At 40.5% G+C, this 24,481-nt stretch overlaps 2 protein-coding genes across 2 annotated transcripts; one reads left to right on the top strand and one right to left on the bottom strand.

The window, feature by feature from the left end:
• Positions 1-34: 34 nt before the first annotated feature.
• On the bottom strand, positions 35-7,807 carry taf5l (TAF5-like RNA polymerase II, p300/CBP-associated factor (PCAF)-associated factor). Its single transcript, XM_082165591.1, has 7 exons — positions 7,677-7,807; positions 6,405-6,546; positions 5,695-5,799; positions 5,420-5,613; positions 4,595-4,741; positions 3,555-3,983; positions 35-2,110 (listed from the first exon to the last, which is right to left on the bottom strand). Exons 2-7 carry the CDS (start codon positions 6,541-6,543, stop codon positions 1,313-1,315), a joined length of 1,812 nt encoding a protein of 603 aa, XP_082021717.1. The 5' UTR covers positions 6,544-6,546; positions 7,677-7,807; the 3' UTR covers positions 35-1,312.
• Positions 7,808-8,547: 740 nt separating this feature from the next.
• Positions 8,548-24,290, top strand: nup133 (nucleoporin 133). Its single transcript, XM_082163439.1, has 26 exons — positions 8,548-8,809; positions 9,513-9,628; positions 9,807-9,910; positions 9,995-10,099; positions 10,742-10,873; positions 11,599-11,769; positions 11,845-12,000; positions 12,458-12,528; positions 12,608-12,755; positions 13,758-13,908; positions 13,984-14,141; positions 14,830-14,921; positions 15,003-15,160; positions 15,721-15,815; positions 15,912-16,136; positions 16,211-16,330; positions 17,169-17,268; positions 17,622-17,873; positions 18,000-18,133; positions 20,842-21,000; positions 21,242-21,377; positions 22,072-22,190; positions 22,264-22,344; positions 22,430-22,503; positions 23,193-23,281; positions 24,066-24,290. Exons 1-26 carry the CDS (start codon positions 8,682-8,684, stop codon positions 24,200-24,202), a joined length of 3,411 nt encoding a protein of 1,136 aa, XP_082019565.1. The 5' UTR covers positions 8,548-8,681; the 3' UTR covers positions 24,203-24,290.
• Positions 24,291-24,481: the final 191 nt, after the last annotated feature.

Here is a 24,481-nt window from a genome sequence, read left to right on the forward strand (position 1 = left end):
TTGCAACATCAGAAATGAGATCCGGACAGCTGAGAAATGTTACAAAAATATATTTACAAGAATCAGAATGATGCAAAATCATTTCTTTTCAAGGAAGCAATACAAATAAGATACAAAAGTCTTTTTTTGTTTGTCTTCGCAGTTCCAGACAAACATCCCATGATTGTGTTGTTGACCACCAGGGACACAAAAAGATAGTGCAGGAGGCGGAGGAACTCGACTTCATACAAAACCAACTGCATAACTGCTAAATCAGATTCAATACATCATTCATCCATGAGTTACTCTGTTCAACAGGCAACAACAGACAAAACTGGCGTGTCAATTAATCTTGTTTTTTTTAACCTTCATAGGGAAGTTTTTATTTTGTTGTAGCAAAACTAATCTCAACTTGCCTTTAATGAGAAAACTTGGTAAACTCAATCTGTAGGGAACATACTCTGGGTAGATGCCATGTTAAACTATAACAAGTGAAACAAATGCCATGTGAAACAAAACAAGGATATAGGGATTGATCAAGTAGAATGAATCCTGTTTGTCTGGCTTCATGGTGAAGATCTAGAAAAAGTGTTGAATGTTCTTCCAGAATTACCTTTATAAACATGGGCCATCAACAAAACAGCAATATCACAACGGAGATTAGCTGAGCTGAAAAATCCAGACATGGAAATAATGACCTAACTTATCTAATATTTACATCTATATGAAAACAGCAGGATGCACCTCTGACCTCAAGAGGCATTAACAGACATCAGAACCAAAAATGAAGGAAAACACTCCGGCTTTACAAAACACACAAGGGAGAATCTCACTAAACCTGTCCGGGACATATTTCACAAGAAAAAGAAAATACATTTTGAAGCCTCGTAGTATCATTAAGATTGTGACTATTCAAACACATTTGCCAACCAAATTCTCATTCTAATATTATTAATAATAATAAATATTTACACATCAAGGTAGTATTTTTTGTGCCTTAAAGATTAGAAAAATACAGTGAATTGTTATGAACTTATAAATAATAGCAGAATTTCAGTAAAAATTAATTCACAATTATTGTATTATACATATATATATATAAAAGTAATGAGGGCTATGAGCTCGATTACTTAAATCAAATTACACCATCATAAACACTTGACCATTTGAATATCTCATCTTGTATTACAACTATGATAACTTGGGAATGAGTTTGTCATGGTGCGATGTTTAAATGGTGCTAAAAGGTGTCATTTTACTTGCATAAAATATAATTGATGTGATTTTGGGGTGAAATATGCCCTGGACATGTTTAGCTGACAGTGATGCTCCCTCATTGCTCCTGTTTCTCCAGCGCAGTGCCCGTCACCAGCAGCAGGTTGCATGCCATGAACTGCACATTGAGGATATTGCTAGTGCTCCCGGTGTATTGTCCAATCAGCTCGTTGCTGGAGCCGTCGGTGGGGGCGGAGCCGTGTGCGTTACGGATGTCCCACACGCGCACAGAGTTGTCCATGGAGGCGGAGGCCACCAAACTGCTGTCCTGACTGAAGGACAGGCTGGTGATGCTGTCGGTGTGACCGCGCAGGTCTTTAAACAGGCTCCCGGACGCCAGGTCCCACAGCTTCAGTCTCTGGTCCTCTCCGGCCGACGCCAGGTACTTCCCGTTGGGCGAGAACGCTAGCGAGAGCACGGGTCCGCGGTGCCCGGTGAACAGCCTCACTGACGCCCCCTGCTGGGTGCTCCACAGGCGCACGGTTTTATCCGTTGAACCCGTCGCCACGTAATTGGAGTTGGGGTGGAATTTGACGCAGTCGACGCCGGAGAGGTGTCCGGCATACACGCGGAGCGGGTACGTGCGCGCAAAGCTCCAGAGGCGCGCGGTGCGGTCGTGGGACGCCGTGGAGAAGTACAGGCTGCAGGGACTGACGTCCACGTCCCACACGGGGTACACGTGGCCGCGGTACAGGACGGTGTTCGTGAAGCTGGTCAGATCCCAGAAGCGCACGGTGGAGTCCTCCGAGCAGGACAGCAGGCCGGAGCCGTCCGTCAGGAACGCCGTGCGATACACCGGGCCGCTGTGAGCGCGCAGGGTCTTTATCTCGCTGCCCGAGGCGTCCTCGTCATCTGCCTGATTGGAAACGAAAATACATGTCAATGACTTAAAGTTAGGGACGCACAATATATTGGCCACCATATCGGTATCGGACAATATACGGTCATTTTTAATGTTATCGTTATTGGCCTGATAAGAAAATTAAGAGAACATCATAAGTGTTTTTGGATATGGCTTTTAATGATGAGACTTATTTTTGTAATCAGGCTCTCAAAATTATATAAAACTTTTGATTTAGATTTATTGGTTATCGGCTTTCAAATATTAAGAATTATAGGTATTGGCCAAAATGTTCATATTGATGCATCCCTACTTAATGTGGATGTAAACATTCAAATAATTGATATAATAGCAAATATTGTAAAGGAAGAACGAGAGCCTTATATATTTACAACATTACAAAATATTTGTGTTTTATTATTATGTTAATGAAATAAAAAACATCAAATTAATATTAAATATTTGTTTGAATACAAGGTTTAAAAATTTATAAATCAATAAAATATCACCGTTCATATAGTTAGCAAACTGTGTTGAAGTTGATTTTAAATTATACTGTATTTTACCTCTTTATTTTACTTTAACATTTTAATCTACTTGACAAAGAGTTTTTGATTTAAAATTTCTTTGGATAAAATAAAGTATAAATGGGGGTGGGGGTACTTTATTTAAACCAACAAATTAAAAGCTGTACACAAATACTAACAGGATAAACTCTTTACCATTTTGATATCTCGTTGTAATTTCTTTTTCACTAAAGAAATGAGGCCTTGAGAATGAAATAAAACATCACAACGCAGAGAATCTTAATGGCCTTTTTTTTATTCATGCAAATAAAGAAAGCTTTAATGTCTTACATTTATGTATGTAAATATTGCTATTTAATTTATTAGCATTCATGTTAATATTAGTAAAAAATAATTCAATAAAATATCACTGCTCATTTAATTAAACAAAAACGTTATTGTAAATTAAACTGTATATTACACCTGTGTTTTATTTAAACGTTTTTAATCTACTAGTCTGGTCAAAACGAGGGTTTCCATTAATAAAATTAAAGGTGCAGTCTGTAAGAATGACAGCTAGTGGTGGAAATAGGTACTGCAGTCCAGTTTCAAAATACCAGAGATCGTTGTTTCCCCTCCTCCTCAGACTGCCAGTTTGAGACACGCAACAAAAGCCAAGGAGACTTACAAGTAAGTTAATGAGTTAATTTATCCGCTTTTACAATGCTCTCGTTCATAGAGATGTTTTGATGGATATCAAGGCTTGTTTTAGGTTGTGTAGAATCTGCAATCTGGGTATTTTTATTTCTATTGTTGTACATTGTTGTCTTTGGTTTTTAATTGTGTTCAAAAAGCAAACCAACTTGAACTTGATTAGATGTGCACATACTGATGCTATGAATGAACACACCATCAGCTAGCCAAAACAAGAGAGATTGACAGCTGTCACTCACCTCCTCCTCCAGCACATCACAGGCGAGTCTTATTCGGGACACATCGGCCCAGTGAGGCCCGGCCTTCAGCTTCCTGGCCCGCAGACTCCACAGCTTGACGGCAGAGTTATCGAAGCCCGCCGCTAGCAGACGGCTGTCCGCCGACACCTCGGCCGTGTTGAGCAGCTGATCCGTGTGCTGGAACGCGTAGAAGCAGACGGTGGTGAGCGAAGGCGGACCTTCTCGCACGCGCTTTATGCAGTCCTGCAGCGTTTCCAGCGCCGCCTCGTTCTGCGGTAACCCCGCAGTGACCTCCACAGGCTCCGCCCCCTCAGACCCATCCAGGGCGGCCCATGTCGTGGAGGAAGAGGGAGTGGAGGTGGTGTTTCCCGCTCCGATCCCTGCGCCGTACAGCTGGTAGTCGGTTCGGCGTGATGCCGTCACCTCCACCTGAGAAAACACAGGCATGAGCCCAAATACTGTACAGTCAAACCAAAAATTATTCACACACCAGATTTCATTTTTGATTTTGTTTTACTAGTGTGTGCAGGACACTATAGTTCGTTTATGTAAGTGAGGATAGCAAAATAAACTGTGACATATTATACCAAAAAATTCTTTATACCTGTAAAATTTATAAAAATGTAGGACCAAATATTATTCAGACACTTTGACCTGATCATGTTTTGCTGAAGTGTTTTTTCTTTAATTGCTAATGCAACCTTTTTACACACAGACTGAACACAATTAAGCATCGCTTGGTAATTGGTTGACCTAAATTGGTATTATCTAATTGGTATTATCTTAAATTTAACAGCTGGCAGATATTCAACATAATTCATTTGTGAGACAGTCTAACAGAAGGATGGACAAAACCAGTGAAATATCAACTTATTTAATAACTCTGAGTTCTTGTCATATTTTATTACCATTTTCTAAACTTTAGCGAATAAACTTTGATAATGTGAGAAATGTTGAAGGTGTCTGAATACATCTTGGTTTGACTGTAGGTCAGGTGCTTTGAGCACTTCCTGTCAGGCAGTGTTTTGTGCTGCTCATACCTTCACATGTGTGCTGAGCACCCAGCAGATGGCGCTGTTGTCGTCGCTCTGCAGGTATCGCAGAAGGTAACTGTACGCTTGATCCGTCAGGTGCACCACGTACTTGTGATCCAGGAGGGAGCAGAGTTTAGGGTTTGAGGTCACATCCTGGAAGACAAAAGAAAAGGTTCCAGCATGACAACTTCCCTTCTGGATCGGAACACTGCATGCAATGTGCTCTTATCTGACACATTTCCAATGTGGATTGTCTAATGAATTTTTTTGTTTGTTTATAATTTAGCAGCAAAACACAGAAAGTGTAGAAAGCAACAAAACAAAATGCTTGCAAACTAAGTGAACTGTTAAAGTCCCCCTGTGGTGAAAATCAAGCTTTTAATGATGTTTATATGTCTATGTGGAGTTTTTAATATGCTTTAAGACAAATCATGTGTAAATTCACAAGTCGACATCATTGCTGAGTATTTTCTCCTTAAAACTGCAGTGAACCAAAGACAGTCTCAAAAACACGGTTTGAAATGGCTGGTGTTTCTGACGTCACAAACTACCTTGTAACCAATCAGATCAACGTGTGATCGTCAACGAGTGGATCTCTGAGCTGGAGTGAGTGAGTGGAGGCGGGGCTCATTTGCATATTCATAGAACCACGTATACTAAATGAGGCAAGGGTGTAGAGTTACATTCAAGCTATTTTAAGGAATGAAGAAGGAAAAAAACATCTAAAAGTGTAATTTTGGTGAACAAAGATAAGTTTTAAGGGATAAAATGATTGACTGCAGAGGGACTTTAACAACTAAAACACACTTTTTAATTGTAAAACCAACGGACCTGCAGTGTGAGGGCTCCTCGTAGCAGGTCCACGATGGCTTTCTGCTCAGGGTCCTGCTGGAAGAGCGAGTGGAAGCGCCCGTAGAACGAGTCTACCGCCCCCTTCAGGCCACATCGCGCCATGTCCAAGTGCAGGTAGAGGAAGAGCGGAAACAAGACGCCGCTCACCTCCTTCACTAACGGTGCTTCGGCCTCTGAGACACAGAGAATGGTTGTTAAACCAGAGCGCCTCCCCCTGTGGATTAAAGCATTGTGTGCGTCTCATCATGTCTCACCCAGCAGGAAGGAGCGCAGTCTGGAGAACTGGGTCTCATACTGCTGCGGGTCTGACTGACACGGGGCGGCGGACACCACATTCGCACAGCTCGACTCCGTCTGAACTGCACACGACAGGAAGAGAGAGAAACGGTGAAGATGTGCATCGCTATTACTAGTGATGGCAAATTCAAAACACTGCTTCATGAAGCTTCGAAACCTTTACGAATCTTTTGTTCCGAATCAATGGTCCGAAGCGTGTATCAAATTGCCAGAGTCACATGATGAGGCTTCATAAATGTTTCAAAACACTTCGAAATTTTAAGGGCCGATTATTATATCTGTCAAACCATGAACTATGAGGAGTCACTGAGAACCAATGAACAAGTGTATGTGGGTTTTACCTGATCTCTGATCAGTTTTATACAGTTGTAGACGTTTTAATTAGACATTATTATAATAATGGTAGTTAAAAGTCTCTAATTGGCCAGTTTAGCAGAGCCATTCATAGAACAAATAAAACAAACCCTGACAGTTGATAAAAGAACAGACACTTGATAATCTTTAGATGATTAGATAAATGCATTTGATTTGTAAAAGGTATTTTATGCATGTTTGGCCTTAGTTTTTGCTGCATTTACACTGTTCTGACCACTAGGGGTGATTGTTTCGAAGCCTCGATCTGCCCGCCACTAGCTATTACTATTATTCAGGGTTTAAGTTCAGTCACCCGTCAGACTGGCAGCCATCTCCTCCGCGGACTGGGAGAGTTTGGCCCCCTTCAGAGAGCCATCAGTGTCTGTGTACTGTCTCCTCTTCAGGTACTGGGTCACCGCGTACTGGATCTGCTCCGTCCGGACCCGCTTCATCTCCTGAAGAGAGATCATAACACATACAATCATGCATCTGCAGTCACAACAGCCACTCACTGCAGGCCATACAATGAGAAAAATGACAACATGCAGAGTAATGCATGAATTCACATTATTCACAAAACACATCAGTGGGAATCATATCAATTTTAATGTTTGATTCGATTTCAGGGCATCATAAACATGCTTGAATATTTGGTTAAATTTGAATGAATCATAAACATGCATGTTCAAATATGATTTGATTTTAGAGAATCATAAGCACGCTTGAATATTTGACTTGATTTAAGAGCATCATACACACTCAAATATCTGATAAAATTTTAGGGAATCATGAGCATGCTCGAATAATTAGTTCAATTTTAATTAATCACAAACATGCATGCTCAAATATATGATTTAATTTTAGAGAAACATAAGCACGCTTGAATATTTGACTCGATGTACAGTAAGAGCATCATACATTACACTCTCAAATATCTGATTTAATTTTAGGGAATCATGAGCATGCTCGAACATTTGATATGATTCTAGGGAATCATAACCTTGTTTGAATATTTGATTTGATGTTAGAGAATCATAAACATTATCGAATATTTTACTGAATTTTAGAGAATCATAAGTATGCGTGAATATTTGATTCGATTTGAATGCATCATACGTGTTTTAACATTCGATGTGAACGTTCGATTCATTTTTGATCATCATAAGCGCGTTCGAACATTCGGTTACTTTGCGCGGCGCGTTCATACATTCGAATCAATCTTTCGATCGAATGTCTGCGTATCATAGGCATATTCGAACATTCTATTTAATAAAAAAATTATAAAAAAATTATCAGAGTGTCGAAAGACAGCTCGTTAAGATGTTGTGACACAGCCATTCACAGCTGGTTACTTTACTGGTAACTCAATGGGAGGTGAGCGGACAAGCCAAACCACATATCAATTCATTAGTTATCCTTAGATAAGATTTATAAATGTAATAAATCCTGCAGGTCCAAATTTACGCGCGGCCTCAATCACTGAGCACATCATCACACTTCTGCACACTCAGTCTAATCTCAAATACACCTAAGTCATTCCGGTTTATATCTGCTTTACAGTTTGGTAAAGATTGTCAACACCTACTGCATATTCCTTATACGACAGTCCTAGAGAAAAGTCCTCGTTTAAGCCATAGATGAGGTGATCAGGAGAAGACCGCAACTCTCCACCGCTGCTCCATTGGTCGCGCGCCCTCTTCTTCTGCGCGTGCACTGACTGCGCGCGGAGATCGCACGCGCTGCACAGCGCCCTCTAGCGCGTCGATCCGATAAAAACTACTGTAAGGAACTGAAAGGTTTTTTTTAAAGGGATAGTTCACCCAAAAATGAAAATGCTGTCATTAATTACTCGCCTTCATGTCGTTCCAAACCTGTAGGACTTTCGTTCATCCTCGGAACACAAATGAAGATATTTCTGATGAAATCTGAGAGCTTTCTGTCCCTCCATTGACAGGCTACGCAACTAACGTTACCACTTTCAAGCCCCAGATAGGTAGTAAAGACATCATTAAAGTATCTCTGTGACTCCAGTGGTTTAGGTTTAACCTCAATTTTATGAAACAACTCGAGTGCTTTGTTTGACAAAAAATACACAATTTACCACTTTATTTACAAAATATTAATCTCCAACTAGAGACACATGCGCATCCATGGAGATTGAAAAAGGAGAGATATGTTTCACTGTAGTATAAAGTACATAAATGAGAAATTATATTTAATACCATGCTGAGATTGACTCATTTTGGTGCAGACACATATGAGTTATTATAATATGCTCCAGATTAATATTTTGCATATTTGAATTTCAATAAAAAGCTAAAACTGTTTTAGAGTGAAGTGAAACTACACAACCTCACATTTAATGTGAGATTTTCAAGCGCTTGTCCTGAAACGCTGACCCAGGATCAGTTTAATGTCTCAACCACACACACACTCAGTAGCAGCAGCAGGAGCGCATGCGCGTTTGAGTGACGCATATTGTGTGCGCTTGACTGTAGTGAGCGCGCGGTAAAAGGTTTTTCCAAACTTTATCGTGTTTCGTTGCCTTTGAATGAGTTTCTGTCCCTGGTAAACAGATCGTGGGTCCAGTATGTTCACTCCCCGCGGCACACCGAGCTCAGGCCGTAGACAGCCGCCTCGCACCGGGGGTCGGAGAAGTGTGAGCGCCGTCCAGACCGGGCATCTGTTCTCTCCACGCCGCTCCGCTGTCACGGCCAGGTAAAACACAGTAAACACACTGAGTGATTGCGTTGTGTACGTGTAAATCTGAACAAGAACCTTGAGAAACCATTTCTCTGAAAATATTCTCCCACAAAAAGGTATCTATATTCTCGTGTGACATGTTGGATGATCATGTAAACACTGTAGTACATAAATATGGTAATCATGTATGTAATCATGTATGTATGTATGTGTGTATGTGTGTATGTGTGTATGTGTGTGTGTGTGTGTGTGTGTGTGTGTGTGTGTGTGTGTGTGTGTGTGTGTATGTATGTATGTATATTTCGAGTTACCATGGTATTATCATGTGATACCATCACTGCACTTTTTTTGTTATAACAGAGTTTTGTAATGCATTAAATCTTTAAATTATGCAAATAATTAAATTCTTTCAATTATTAGTAATTATTTGCTTAGTATTATTCATATATATATATAATTTAATTATTATTCATATTCAAGTTTCAGTCTGTTTTTTAGAAACTACACAGTGACCAGCAACTAGCAAATTAATCTGGTTTCTCTGCACTTTTATGATTGCGAAACATGTAAAAATACATAAATACAATTCAATATCCAGTTGCGATAGTTTTTTTCTTCGATTAATACTGAATATGACCAGCAGTTTCCATAATGTACAAAAAAAAGTTTGCATTTGTTTTCGAGCTGATTTGTGAGAGCATCTCTCTTCTTTCTCCAGATCTACTCCCACGCGAGTTCAGAGTCATGCCGTTGTTGATTCGTGTAATTTTGACGTTCAGACTTTCGGATCATCTCTACCTGTCAAAGTCATGGAGGCGTTGACCATGGCTGATGGTAAAGATTGGTGTCTTTAAATTTATCTTTAAATTTACATTACACAAAACCTGGCTATCTGTCTGCTTGGGTGGCATTTTAGGCACTGGACCAAGGCAGATCACTAGGTTTTGAAAGCAGATTCATTGTTAATATTGGTTCAGAGGCTTCTTGATGTATGATATTGTGTCTGTTGCAGTGGACGATCAGATCTCTGTGAAGGTGGAGGCGTCCGGTTGGGCGTGGATGGTTTGTGGAGAGCATCTGGTCGTCTGGAAAGTGTCTCAGACGTCTGTGGCAAAGGTCAGAAAGAGACACGTTTTGTTTGGTGCTGAATTTGCTGCCATGACAGTTTGCATGAACTTTATGTGTTTGCTGTGATTGCAGTTGTCAGTGTGTAAAGACCTCCAGCTGCCGTCCAGTGAGTTTGCATACAGCGCTGATCTCATCTCCATCAATTCCTCCGGTCCGCTCGATCATGCAACCATACAGGTGAGATCTCGCATCTCTGAACGTTACCACAGGAGATTTAGAGTCAAGTCACCGTTATTTATATAGCGCTTTATACAATACAGGACAATAACAGAATCAATAATGCAAACTTCATTAAATATGAGATCAATTCAATTTCAGCTGTAAAGCAGCTCTAAAGAACAAAATAGTGCCTTTATTTAGATCATGTCAGTTCAGTGTTAGTTTAGTTTAATAATTGTGTCAGGGTTGCAATAGTCTTTTCTTCCCTATTGTGACGTATATCCGAGTGAAACGGCCTCTCGAACAAGAACAAATGTAGGGCGGGGCTTGATTTTGTTCATGGGGAATTGATTGGATGGTTGTGGTTTGCTATTGGCTGATCTCATGTGAGTGACAGGTTGCCCCGCCCTCATGCCAGTAAACGCATCATCAGAGGAGAGAAGATGCAAGAGGGAGGGGAATTATTTTGATTATAGATAACGAGGCACATAATACTGCAATATTCCATAAAATGGCAAGAATTGTCCATTTTGATTTCATGGTGACTTCAAGGTTTGTTCTTAATTGATAGTGTCAGTGCAGTCAAATACATAATATTACTGAATATAAAGTGTGTTTTAAACCCTATGATGCAACTCTATGCTAATGTGTTTTTCACAGTCCGTCAGCGCTTTGGCGGTGTCTCCGGACGGCTCGGCCCGGTTCTGGCCCAGTCTGGCTCACGAGGGGACTTACACTGAGATCTCACTGGACCTGGGTGGACACTTGTGCAACTACACCGCAGCTGTTAAGGTGGGCAATCAGGCAGTGTAAGAGTCCTGTAAGAGGTCCATATTGTTCATAAATACAATCAAAATATTTTGTGTGATCTCAAAGTGTGCACACACACACTCACACACATATATATAGTAGGGGTGTAACGATACCCTCATATCATGATACTGAACTCATGATACGATATTATTGTGACACTCCAAGACATTTGGTAAAAGGTTAACAAAAAATGTCCTGTTGAATAAAAAACTAAATTTGATATTACATTGTGGGTGTAAATGAATAGTCTTGGACTTGGTGCTGGAAACCCAATGCACAGGACAATAGAGACACCAGAATGAAAATATTCATGATTCTGAAGCTGAAAATACAGAATTATTTAGACTATTATGCTTGCACTCTGTCACTGACTAGATATATTTAAAATAATGTTGGCCACTTTTTACTGGTATCATAAGAGATTTGGCATCATCAGGACACACAAATATTCCCCCATTGCATTATTATACATTATATTCAACATTATATATAGTAGTTTAATGTAGTACTGACACTAAAAACTGTACACAATACATATTGATGCATTTTTGTATTGTGATATATTGTGACACCCCTAGTTTATATATATATATATATATGCACTTGTATGTGGGGATCGTGCTTGTATAATATCCTTTACTTGTATTATAGGACTTTTATTTTCGTTTCTCTTCTTCCATTAACTGTTCCTCTTGCTCTTTCAGGGCGGTAGTTTCATCGTGTCATCGTACCGCGGGCACCTGCTCCGGCTCTCCCCGGACTCCTCCGGTAAACTGCACCAGAGGCCGGTTCAGCAGGGCCAGGGGATGCTGTCGGGGATCGGGCGCAGAGTCTCCAGCCTGTTCGGCATCCGCGGCCAGCCAGCCGACCTCACCGTCAGTACCAGATCCGCTAGATCCAGATCCTGCTTTTGATTTGCTCAAGCGGTGACGGGATGTTTCTCTGCTCAGGTGTTCAGTGTGTTGTGGGCGAAGGAGACCGGCGGTCTGTACTCCCTCAGCTCGTGTGGCCTCAGTAAATGGGAGGTGGATGAGAACAGTGAGACGCAGGTGTTGAGCTGGACCACCAATCAGATCATCTCAGACAGCATCACCGACGCCATCTGGGTCAGAGACATTTATTGGAAGCTTTTAGAATTCTATAGAAATGTGCTATATGTGATGACTGATGATATTGTATTTTGTGAAATATTATCACAGTTTCGAATTACTGTTTTCTATGTGTGAATATATGATAAAATAAGTGATCAAAGCTGAATCTTCAGCATCATTACTCCAGTCTTCAGTGTCACATGATCCTTCAGAAATCACTCTAATAATGATTTGATGCTCAAGAAACATTTTATTATCAATGTTGAATATAGTCATCACATTTAGTTTCATATTTTTGTTGAAACTGATCAATTTTTTCAGGATTCTTTGAAAATAGAAAGTTATAAAGAACAGAATTTATTTGAAATAGAATTTATTTTATTATAAATGTCTTTACTGTCACTTTTGATCAATTTAGTGACATGACATATGACATATATAGGTGTAATAATATTATTTACTTCTCTTCTAGGACTCAGAAAGCAACTACTCCGAGATCAAGAAAGGAGTGAATGTCTCTTATCTGGACATGCAGTACAGCAAGTGAGTGCTGAATATAATGTTCAAATGAAACTAATGTACACATATAGTACGTCAACAGCTGATGCTCTGTGTTTCTCAGCGCGGGGCCGGTGGTGTTGGCGGCAGCATGGCATCCGGGCGACACTCCTTGCGTGGCGTATTTCTGTCTGGTCACTCTTGCAGAAAACGCAGCGCCCTCCCCAGACCTGCTCACTGTGGAGGTCACCAGATACAACCCGCCCTTCCAGGTACACGTTCAACCATAGTTAAATCATCTGAATATGTAGACTGTGAGCATCTTGAATTAAAGGAGTAGTTCACTTCAGAATTAAAATTCCATGATAATTTACTCACCCCCACGTCATCCAAGATGTTCGTGTCTTTCTTTCTGCAGTCAAAAAGAAATGAAGGTTTTTGAAAGGAGGAAAACATTCCAGGATTTTTCTCCATATAGTTGGCTTATATGGGGTCCAACGGGTTGAAGGTCCAAATTGCTGTTTCAAAGTCCTCTAGACACGATCCGAGCCGAGGAATAAGTGTCTAATCAGCCGTTTTCTTAAAAAAATAAACATTTATATACTTTTTAACCACAAATGCTCGTCTTGCACTTGCTGTGATGCGCCACATATTACGTAATCACCTTGAAAGGTCACGCGTGTTCCGGTTAAAAAATGTAGGGTAGGGCGAACAACTCCATCTCATTTTCTCCTCCAACTCCAAAATGGTCTGACATTGTTGTTTTACCTTTTATTTATTTATTTTGTAAATGGCATTTGACCTAGTCTTTGCACATTCGCTTTGTAAACACTAGGTCGGTACTTCCACCTGCGTCACACGTGATCGTTCAACGTGATTACGTAATATGTGCCGCATCACAGCTAGTGCAAGACGAGCATTTGTGGTTAAAAAGTATATAAACGTTTTTTTTTTTAATGGCCAATGGTTTGGCTAGATTAGACCCTTATTCCTCGGCTGGGATCATGTAGAGACTTTGAAGCTGCCCTGAAACTGTAATTTGGACCTTCAAACTGTTGGACCCCATATAAGTCCACTATGTGGAGAAAAATCCTGGAATGTTTTCCTCAAAAACCTTCATTTCTTTTCGACTGCAGAAAGAAAGACATGAACATCTTGGATGATGTGGGGGTGAGTAAATTATCAGGAAATTTTAATTCTGAAGTGAACTACTCCTTTAAAGTCATGAGAACGGAATACAACTGAATGAATTCTGTACCGGTTTTGTCCGTCAGAGCGAAGACGAGCTGCAGAAGACACGTTTGGTGTTGCCTGAGCCGTCGAGTCCCGCTGCGTACCTCTATAACGAGGAGCTGGTGTTCGCCTGCAGCACTGGAACGGGACGCGGAGGTCTTGCAGAGGAGAAGATCTCCTTCAACTCTCCAGGTACATCCGTCGGACTGCCAGACCAAACGAAGAAGCTAGTCTTCCTCCTGTAGTTGATCTCGCTCTGTTCTCCAGGTGACCGGATCCGTGGCGGCGGGGTGTGTGCCGGTCTGCCGGTGTTTTTCTCTCAGAACAGTGGACTGGTTGCCATTTTAGCCAGAGAAAGCGCTTCCATCCTGCCTGAGACCATGGAGGATTCGCTCTGCACCTCAGTGGCTGGACCTGGACCTGAGGTCTGGAGTCAGTTTACTTAAAGCGGGCATAATATTATATATGTGTGTGTGTGTGTTTTGTGTGTGTGTGTGTGAGCTGCACGATTAGTCGTTAAAAGATCACAACCTCAATTCAAACGCTCACAGAATCTTATTCCTAAATGACTCGAAGTATCACAGAATTACTGGGATATAAGTTTATAGTTCGGATATAAACACTGATGTCTACGGTAGCGAACAAAATAGAGTAAATCAACTTTTGAAAGTAACTTGATGCTTCAAATAACAATTGTATTAATTACATCGTTACACCAGTAGGTGGCGACAAGTGACTGTTACATTTATTTCTCATTGAATCATTGATTCAGGAGATTCGTTCAAAATTGCAGATTCATTCAGTAATGAAACAAGTGAAGTATATATGAGTGAGTCATTGAATCATTCATTCAACCTATTTTTTTTATTAATTCAGATTAATTAAACATTTTAAATAGACCGCAGCAATTATCATTTTGTCAGAACCTCTAGGAAATTACATGCTATTTTGTTTAGTTGTCTGTTCTGTTCAGAATAGTGGGAGAATCGTGATCTTTATTTGAAACAAAAAAATCATGATTCTCAATTTAACCAGAATCGTGCAGCTCTAGTGTGTGTATTCAAAATGTATTATACATTAAATTAAATATATGTATATTTTTCATCTTTTCAGGGCACTCCGTTAGAGACGCCACCCAAAATAGACATGGTGGCACAGGAGGACAAAACTAAACTGCTGAAGCAAGCTTTCCTCCAGTTCTGCCGGTGAGTTTCCTTCATGATGTCACAGACGCTTCTGTCCAGTGACTGTAGCTCACAGATCATTCGCTGTGGTTTGATCTGCAGGCACGATCTGATTGGTGCTCAGAGCATGGTGGACGAGCTCTTCCCCAGCGATGGAGAGGGAGCTGCCGAGCTGGATGCGATTGTGACCCAGATTGATCTGGATCTAGTGGACGACTACCCTGCGTGTGACCCCCGCTGGGCTGAGTCTGTTCCTGACGGTGAGAGATGGGCACAAAGCCTTTCAGTTTGGCCTGATAAATAAGTTCACTGCAACCGTCCGGAAATCTATACCGTCCAAACCATAAATAATTCTTGCCAACCTTGAAAGTATTTTTTTCATTAAATATTTTAATGCATCATTAATTGCATGAATTAAACAACAAATGCATGCATAATAATTCATATTATTATTACTTTTTTAAAATAGAATACAAGTATAAATAAGTCCAAAATTATATATATTATATATTATTTATTATGAGTTAAATAATAATACAAAAAGTACATTATATATATATTATTATTTTTTTTGCGGAATTAATTATTTATTTATTAACTATTTGGCTTTTTTTTTCTGGTCAAAATACACCTGTCACAAAATCAGGAAAACTTGTATTTTTCTTTTGTCTTTTTGTGGAGGGTATTGCTCACATGTGTTGTCACATGGATTTTAAAAGACAAACTTCTAAGTTAAATTTAAGAAGGTAAATCCAAGGGTTACATTTGTTAATTTTGGACCCTGGTCAATGTGTAAACGATGGTGTGTTTTGTCCTGTAGAGGGCGCTGGATTTACACTGACGTCACTGATCCTGTTGCATCAGTTGGAGGATAAGATGAAAGCTCACCGCTGCCTCATGGACTTCCTGCTTCAGGTTCCTCAACACACACACACACACACAATCTGTGAGACACCTTCCATCCCTCACACAGCTTTCAGCAGTGTTTTTTTCTCTCCGTCTGCTCTACAGACAGGTCTTCTAGACCGCCTCACTTCCACAACAGTGCGCTTGTCCCCGATGGCCACGCGACTCTTGCTATGCGAACATGCAGAGAAGCTCTCGGCCGCCATCGTGCTGAAGAACCATCATGCCAAGCATCCCGAGCTGTTGAACACAGCCATCCTATCAGCCCTGAAGAAGAACAACACCGAGATATCAGCCAACCTCACGCCCGCAGACGTGTTCTTCAGAGAGGTGCGAGACTTCAGCCCCACGTTCATCGAAACTCCAATGAAGAACACGTATTTATCTCATATGTGTCCCTCCAGGTGTCTCAGATCTCCTCCATCTTTGAGTGTCTGTTGGATGAGGAGGAAAAAGCTTTAAAAGAGCACCCGGATGCCGCCAGGTGGGCCGAGGTCGTTCTCAACGTCAATGACATTGTCAAGGTGCCCAGATTTTTTCACCTCTTCATTAAATCATGCAGTCAAATCAGTGTGCCAGGTCCAACATATATAAGTAAATGCATATTTTTCTCTCCATTTTGGCCTTCTGTCCACACTGATACGGCGTTTTTAGCCACGAAAACAAAGCTTTTTGAAAACGCAGTTTTCGCGTTGTACTGTGGACTGTGAAAACAGAGGTATTTGAAAACGATTACGCATGTTTAGTCATGTGACGCATATTGAGCCCATAGATATTCATGTTTATACCGGTATTGTGCCTGTTAAGTGCTGTTCACTTTCACACAGTTGCTAAAATAAGTTACTTTGCACACTCTTCATTTCACAGTCCGGTAAAGATGACAGAAAATTCACTTGCATTTGCATATAATGACACATCAGTGAATGAGATATCAGCTAAATAAAATGATCCTGTCAGAAGAATTGCGTGAGAACTTGATTGTTTTCTTTCTGTCTATATCATCTCAGTGAGCGTTTATAAGGGTTTACGCATGCGCTGTGAGAATTGAGCGTTTTCCGACGTCTCAGTGTGGATGAGAAACCTTTGGAAAACGCTAATGTGGACTGAGAGCATTTTGAAACGAAAACGTTTTCAAATCTGTCCGGATTCATGTCGCATACATTTGCACTAAATGTTTTATGTGAGCGCTTGGAAGCCACAGGTGTTTTCAAACATTATGATGCTGCAAAAATGATGTTGAAAACATTATATACATGAACTTAAAGCTACAAACACTTACGAGGTCCAAGAGAATATTTTGCACATCATCTTCCCGGTTCCTGAGTTTGTTTAAATGAGTAATCATCGTGTTTTGTGTGGTAGGAAATGCTTCAAGCAGCAGCACAGTACCGAGAATCCAAAGCATCTCTGTACAGAGGACCAGAGAACTGCAGCCCTGAGCCCGAGTACATCCCATGGACAGGTACACACACACACACACACACACACCACTAAAAGCACTTCCTGTGCTTTTTATGTTACAAATACTAAAGCAGCTCTCCATCAACATGGATGTCATAGCTTGTCCATCTTCCTCTCTGTGGTCATTAAAAATCCCAGGATGTCCAAATTTGCCCAGTGGCCTCTGTCCATCATGGCCTCCTAATCATCCCCATATTTACTGATTGGCTTCATCACTGTCTCCTCTCCACCAGTAAGTTGGTGTGTGGTGGGCGTTCTGGCGCAGTATGGCTGCCGTCCCATCATTCAAAGCATTCAAGAGTACCTTGAAAAGCGCGATATAAATGTAACAAATGATTATAATTATCCCCTCAGCCTCGGGAGGAGTCGGTGGGGTTCGGGGTGTCATCACTCGGCAGCACGAGCTGATCCTGCACGCGGCGTATCCTCACGCTGACGCAGAGCTGCGCGCCGTCCTAAGCGAGCAGCTGGTGGCGCTGCTGGACTCTCTGTTGAGCGGGTACGTGGCTCAGCTGACGTCTCTCCGCCGCGCCGGACAACAGGAGCGCTACGACGCGCTGGAGAACGAGTACACGCAGAAGCGCTCCGAGCTGCTCGCACCTCTCTGTGAGTGATTCTGGGATCGGTCAGTTCACCTGTCGGTCAGATGGTCTTTTCCTGTTTAAATGGCCAGAATAAGAGCCAGACTGTATGATTAATGCATGTGTGTGTGTTGTTGTGTGATTCTCTCAGTGGAGTTGGGTCAGCATCAGTGGGTCGCAGCGCTGGCGGAGAAATACTGTGACTTTGACATATTGGTGCAGTTGTGCGAGCGGACGGACAACCAGAGTCGACTGCAGCAGTACATGGTCAAATTCGCTGATCAGGTAACAAACCCAAACACATGCATTACTGTCACTTGATGATCCCAAACTTCTGAGCAGTGAAGACATTTATCAGGGTGGCCGCGGGTCCTTAAAAAGTCTTAAAATGTCTTAAATAAAGTTTTCCTAATAAAAGGCCTTAAAAAGTCTTAAAATGTCTTAAATTCAGATTCGATAGGTCTTAAATATTTCTGGTCACGTTACCGCTAAAATTTCTCCAGTCTGACGGACCTAATATCTGTCAAATAACCAGTGAAGCATCGAATCGCGAGAATTATTCAGATTTTATTACGTAAACAGCTATTGATAATGATAATGTAGGCTTTTTCTGGTAATGCTGTTGAGGCTCGCGCTGCTTGTCTCTGTGAGATTTTATAGGAAGAAATCAAAACAAATGAGCATAACGGCAAACATAAAAAAACTCCCAGAAGAAACATACTGAGGTAAAAATTCAAAATGTTGAGTTTTTTTATTTATAACGTGATATAGTTAAGTAATATAACATGACGGGAGCTATTTTGCTGAATATTCTCACGATTGCAAATGTTACATTGATTTTAGTTCAATAAACAAGTAGTGACAGGGCTCGAATTTCGGCGCGGGATTGCGACGAACTTTCGCATCTAGTTTTAATTGCGTCTTCTATCAGCTCGTTAAGAGCTGCAGGCGGCGATAATACTCTTGCGTTTCGGGAGTTGGGATAGACGGAATTGTCACTTGCATAATCGGGCCAGCATTGCATCATGAGTAACTAAAGTTTACCATTTGCACGTCTTTTAAAGTTTTACCAGTTTAAACATTCACGCGATTTGAAACTATTCGGTACTTGCGCGCTGTCTGAGAGATGTTTTTTTCTCTCTGCACACATACATAGAGTAAAGCCGCCTCACACACAGCTCGCGGGTAACAAAAGTTATTTTTCGTGGATTTTATCGCTTTAACAGTCAAAAACATGCGAAAATGATGTCAATTTCGGTCTTGGTGAGTATCCTCTAAACACAGTCGGTTATGTCTTAAATAAGCATAAATCGCACGTGACCTTATAATGAAAACAGAATCCGTGCACTAGCTCTTAAAGGGACAGCAGCCATACGTGTCTGTCATTAATTTGGTTGTCAAAACAACAAAACATAGCTTTCATTTTAAGGAATCAGGATTAATAGCCTATGTATTTAATTTAGTCAGGACTAAAATACTACCCAGTGTTATTTTACATTTGATTACTTTATTCAGTCTCTGTAGTATTTCTGAATACTAGTGTTAGACCTAAACAAAAACTTTTCTCTTTATTTCTATTTATTGGTATCTTTATTCTATTGTATTTATTTGTGCTACTTTTTTTCAATATAATTCAAAGATTGAAATCAAGCTTCCCTGTGTTGTGTAAATTCTTTAGTCCAAAATTACCCCATTGTAAAAATGCAATGAGTTAGCATACATTTAGGCGAGATACATGTAATAAAAAAAAAGTCTAAACCCCCCCCCCCCCCCCCCCCCCCCCCATTTTCCAAAATGAAATTCAGGCCCTGAGTGAATATTAAATTATTTCAATTACTTAGGTTAAATATTACATATACGCATGTAATATAATGTGCATTTCCATCACAGGTTTGGTCTTAAATTTCATTCAAAGTGGCATTAAAAAGGTCTTAAAAAGTCTTAAATTTAACTTGTTTATATCTGTAGACACCCTGTTTATGCATGGGCGTCGGAAGAAAAAAAAAAGTGGGTGGGTCCTCCCCCAGAAAAATTTTACTGGAGTAAATACCATTTCATGTATTCTGGTGCCTTTTAATTAAAACAAGTAAACTAAACTCCACTTCACGTCGGGCGGTTCTTTGCCTCCACGTCGTACATTAAATGCACAGCTATCCGTGGATTATCCGGCTAATACCATGGACATTTGCCAGCAGCAATGACAACTTAAAGCTGTTATTGATGTTTGCAACGCAATATTTGACTGGAAGGGTACAACGGGCGGTTACTTTCGTCAGTTGCGGCTCATTGAGAAATGTAATGTAGCGATTCAGCGGAAATGGAGTTTAATTTATTAGGGAATTCCTCAAGTGGAATGGATTTGACTGACGGCGCTCTGAAGAGCGAACAGACAAATGCGCTGAATCAGAGACGGTAAAAGTAAATGGGTCCAATATCATTGGTCTTAAAAAGTGGGTGGGTCTTGTCCCACCCGTATACAATGGTTCCGACGCCCATGCATTTATGATGTTACAAAAGATTTCTATTCCAAATAAATGCTGTTCTTTTGAACTTTCTATTCATCAAAGAATCCTGGAAAAATGGTATCATGGTTTCCACAGAAATATGAAACTGTTTTCAATACTGATAATAATAATAATAATAAATATTTCTTGAGCATCAAATCATCATATTAGAATGATTTCTGAAGGATCATGTGACACTGAAGTGTCTGAAAAATGTATTACGTTTGATTAAGCAATATATTCAACAAACTTTATAAATTTCACTATATTATGATTTTTACTGTGTTTTTGATCAAATGAATGCAGCCTTGGTGAACACTGAACAAACTTTTGAACATTAGTGTATTATCAGAAGATGTGTTTATATAGTATAGTTGAAGTAGCTTTTGACTAGTGCACAATATTAAAATATTTGTAGAACTGTCCTTGTGTTATATTAAAGAGCCTGTGCCAAATGCCTTCACCCACAGTCCTCTCTGTTCCCTGTAGAACTTCGCTGACTTCCTGTTCCGATGGTACATGGAGAAAGGCAAGAGAGGGAAGCTGCTGTCTCAGCCAATCGCAACACACCATCAGCTGGCCAGTTTCCTGCAGGCTCACGATCACCTCAGCTGGCTGCATGACATACATGTGCAAGACTATCAGAGAGTAAGAGCACCTCTTTATTTTTTTATATATATATGGATGCAGGACACTATAGTTCATTTATGTAAGCGAGGATAGCAAAATAAAGTAAATATTATACATTATACCCAAATATTCTACTTACAGTGACAACAGTTTGACTGTATATATAAATATATATTACGTTTTCTTCAGAGGGTTCACTTTAATGTGTGCCTCCATGGGCTTAACTTGAAGTGTTAAAAATGCTTTTTCTTCACGACAGGCCCATCGTACCCTGTACAGTCAGGCCAACACAGAGACACGATACTTCAGCAAGAAGAAGACCCTGCTGGCCCTCAGCAAACTCACGGCTCTCGCGTCAGACATGCCTGAAGCCGTTCACCGCAGACAGCTCACCGGTCAGTCATGTGCCTTCATATGCATTCGGAAAACTGCATGAAACAGAAGTTGAGAGTCTGTTCTTCACTATTGTGACGTATATCTGAGTGAAACGGCTTCTCGAACAAGAACAAATGTAGGGCGGGGCTTGATTTTGTACATGGGGAATTGATTGGATGGTTGTGGTTTGCTATTGGTGGATCTCATGTGAGTGACAAGTTGCCCCGCCCTCACGCCACTAAACGCATCATCAGAGGAGAGAAGATGCTGTGAGAGGAAGGGGAAGTTATTTTGATGAAAGATTATAAGGCACATGAATTTTAAAAAAAATGAATGTGCACAAATAATTCATTTATAATAAATACTGCAATATTCCATTAATAAAATAAAATAATTTTGATTTCATGGTGACTTTTAAACCTGCTTTAGTCCATATAAAATTGATTGCATATATATATATTCTCTTCTTGATATGCATTTTTAGTGTTAGTACATCAACAAAACGAGGAGTAAATGATGCACGGCTCTTTGTATTTTCTCCTCCTTGTGTAGAGACAGACATGTAGTTTTTGCTTAGTACTTCTAGCCTAATGGTTAGCATATTCGGCTGGGTACCAATCTGACCTGCATTTCCCTCTCCAAATAATCTCCTGAGCCCCCCGTTATTTCATCGGCAAAAACCTTTTCTGAAATGACTGTGTTGTGTTGGTGTAGATATAGTGGAGCAGGAGCGGTTTCTGCTTCATCAGGAGACTCTTCCTAAACAGCTGCTGGACGAGAAGCAGCTGAACCCAGACAGCATGCCTCTGCTGAGCCCTCATAACCTCATTACTGTGAGTAAAACACACGCTGTACCACGCTGTAATTCCTTCAGGCTTCCTCAACCTCATTGCTCTCTTCCTCCAGCTGTACATCTGTGACGAGAACCGCGGCGCCAACGAGTACGACTTTAAGAAAGCTCTGGATCTGCTGGAGTACTTGGAGGAGGTATCTGTAAATACATAACAGACAGCATTTAAATAGAAGTTACTTTCAGAAGCCTGTGTTTCTTATTTGCTTTCATCATCTGTAGAAGGATCTGGTTGATATTGACGCCCTGAAACGAGAGATCTTCAGTAAAGCCTTAAAGAAAGACTGGAAGGAGAGGTGAGCATCATAAAACTCACTGAAATGAGATGCGTGTGGGTGAATGTTTGATTTTACTTGACTCATCCTAAAGTTGCCTAAATCCCACTTTGTTTGCTTTTTTTGCTCATTTGAGACTCAGATCTGTTTTTTTATGAGCGTTTTAACTGCACAAACCACATTTTCGACTCTTGATTTGGGCCACTTCCATATGTGGTACTAAATCCGAGACAGGTCAGATGTTTTACACTCCTCCAAAGATTTTACATACCGGTAGTTCTTTGGTCACTTGGTGAATATAGAAGATGTCAGCGAAGTCAGCCAGTGGAGGGACGGTGAGCTGTTACACTCAGTATTACGATGAAACCTTGAGGAAAAACCGTATGAGAAAAACGTTGCTCTCTTCCTCCTCATCCTCATCTCCATCCTCCTAATTCCCTGGCTTCCGTGTCACATTCCCTTATAAGTCAACACATAAATTCTGACTAAATCCAGTAACCTCTGTGTTTACTTCTTGCCATGTGGGTCAGTTCGGGATCGTGATCTGTTCACACTCGAATCTGATATTTCCCACATTTTCAAGAATATGTGATCACAAGCTGACAAAAGATCTTATATGAGCAATAAATCAGAACTGAGCACTAAGGCTTGCAGTGTGAACGCCGCCTAATGGTCTTGCATTGACTAACTGATCAATTTCTTGATTGCAGTTGGTCATCTTCTGATGATAATGACGATCCTCTAGAAGCAGCCAGAGACAGCACTTTCATCAAGATCCTTCAGAAACTCATTCAAGAAGGTATGGTGACGACTGTTATATCAGTAGCCACGTTTCTATTACCCTTCAAATTGCGCAAATTGAAATTGCGAATCGAAAATACGCCCAATGGAAACACATCAATTTCGCAAAAACTCCCTTACTTTTTTTACGCCCGCATGAGGTGGTTTTTCAGGCAATTCGAAAAAGGAATATTTCCCAAAACTGCAATGGTTTTTTTCACATTTACAGGTCACTGTACATAACAGTCGACCAATTTTTGTGTTTGGACAGAAGACAAGAGAGTTCTTCATTAAACTCATAAAGAGTAGACAAGAGTATCACAGGAATACAGGATTCTAAACCACAAAAGAAATGTCACAATTTATCAAGACCTTGAAGCAGATATGATGGAGAAACACCCAGAAACACCTCATATGTGCCGCTCCCAAGTATAAGGGACTTTCCTTGCCATTAAAGCTTGGATAGTTTAAAAAGTATCCTTTAAAAATAATGGCTAGTGCGGTGGCTGGAATATACGTAAACCTACGAGCATCCATTGCCATGATGTTTGGAATGACTTATCGCGAGAGGAAAACATTACGCTTTAGTCGCATAACATCGGTTAATGGAAACGCCTTCATTTCACAATAGTTTTCTATCGACATATAGAAAATCTCGCAAAAGTTTTGTGCAAATCTGTAACGGTTTAGGGCTTATTTAGGGTTTGATTATAGCAGATATGAAGTATCTGACATACGAAGCTTGAAGAGCCCTGCTTTACTACATGTTACAGTGCGAGTGTGTTTGGTGTTTGTGCACACAGGTGTTTCTCTGCAGTCGTACCTGCCTGACGTGAAGGATCTCCTGCAGGAAGACGAGCTGGAGAGTCTGAAATCAAAGCCGTACTTTGAGTTCCTCCTGCGGGCCAATTATGAGCACTACCTGAAAGCTCAGATATGACATCACGTTTCTACTGTGTTTCCTTGTTAATATTACAACTTTTTGTATTGTTTCATAAAATAAAATAAATTACATGATCCAACACTTACATTTTCTGAATAAACTGTATTTCTGTAATTTACAGGCAGATCATTTTTAATGGTGTTCTTCTGCTGCAAGACAAAAGGCATCACTTTGCTGTGTAAATTTGGCAAAAGAAATGGCTGTAAAGGTGGCTCAGAAGCGCTTCTGAAGTGGCACTTAACACAGACTGTTTGAAGCGTTTCAAAAGTGGCTTTT

The sequence above is a fragment of the Leuciscus leuciscus genome (genome assembly GCF_965113295.1).
Source record: "Leuciscus leuciscus genome assembly, chromosome: 3".
Lineage (NCBI taxonomy): Eukaryota > Metazoa > Chordata > Actinopteri > Cypriniformes > Leuciscidae > Leuciscus > Leuciscus leuciscus.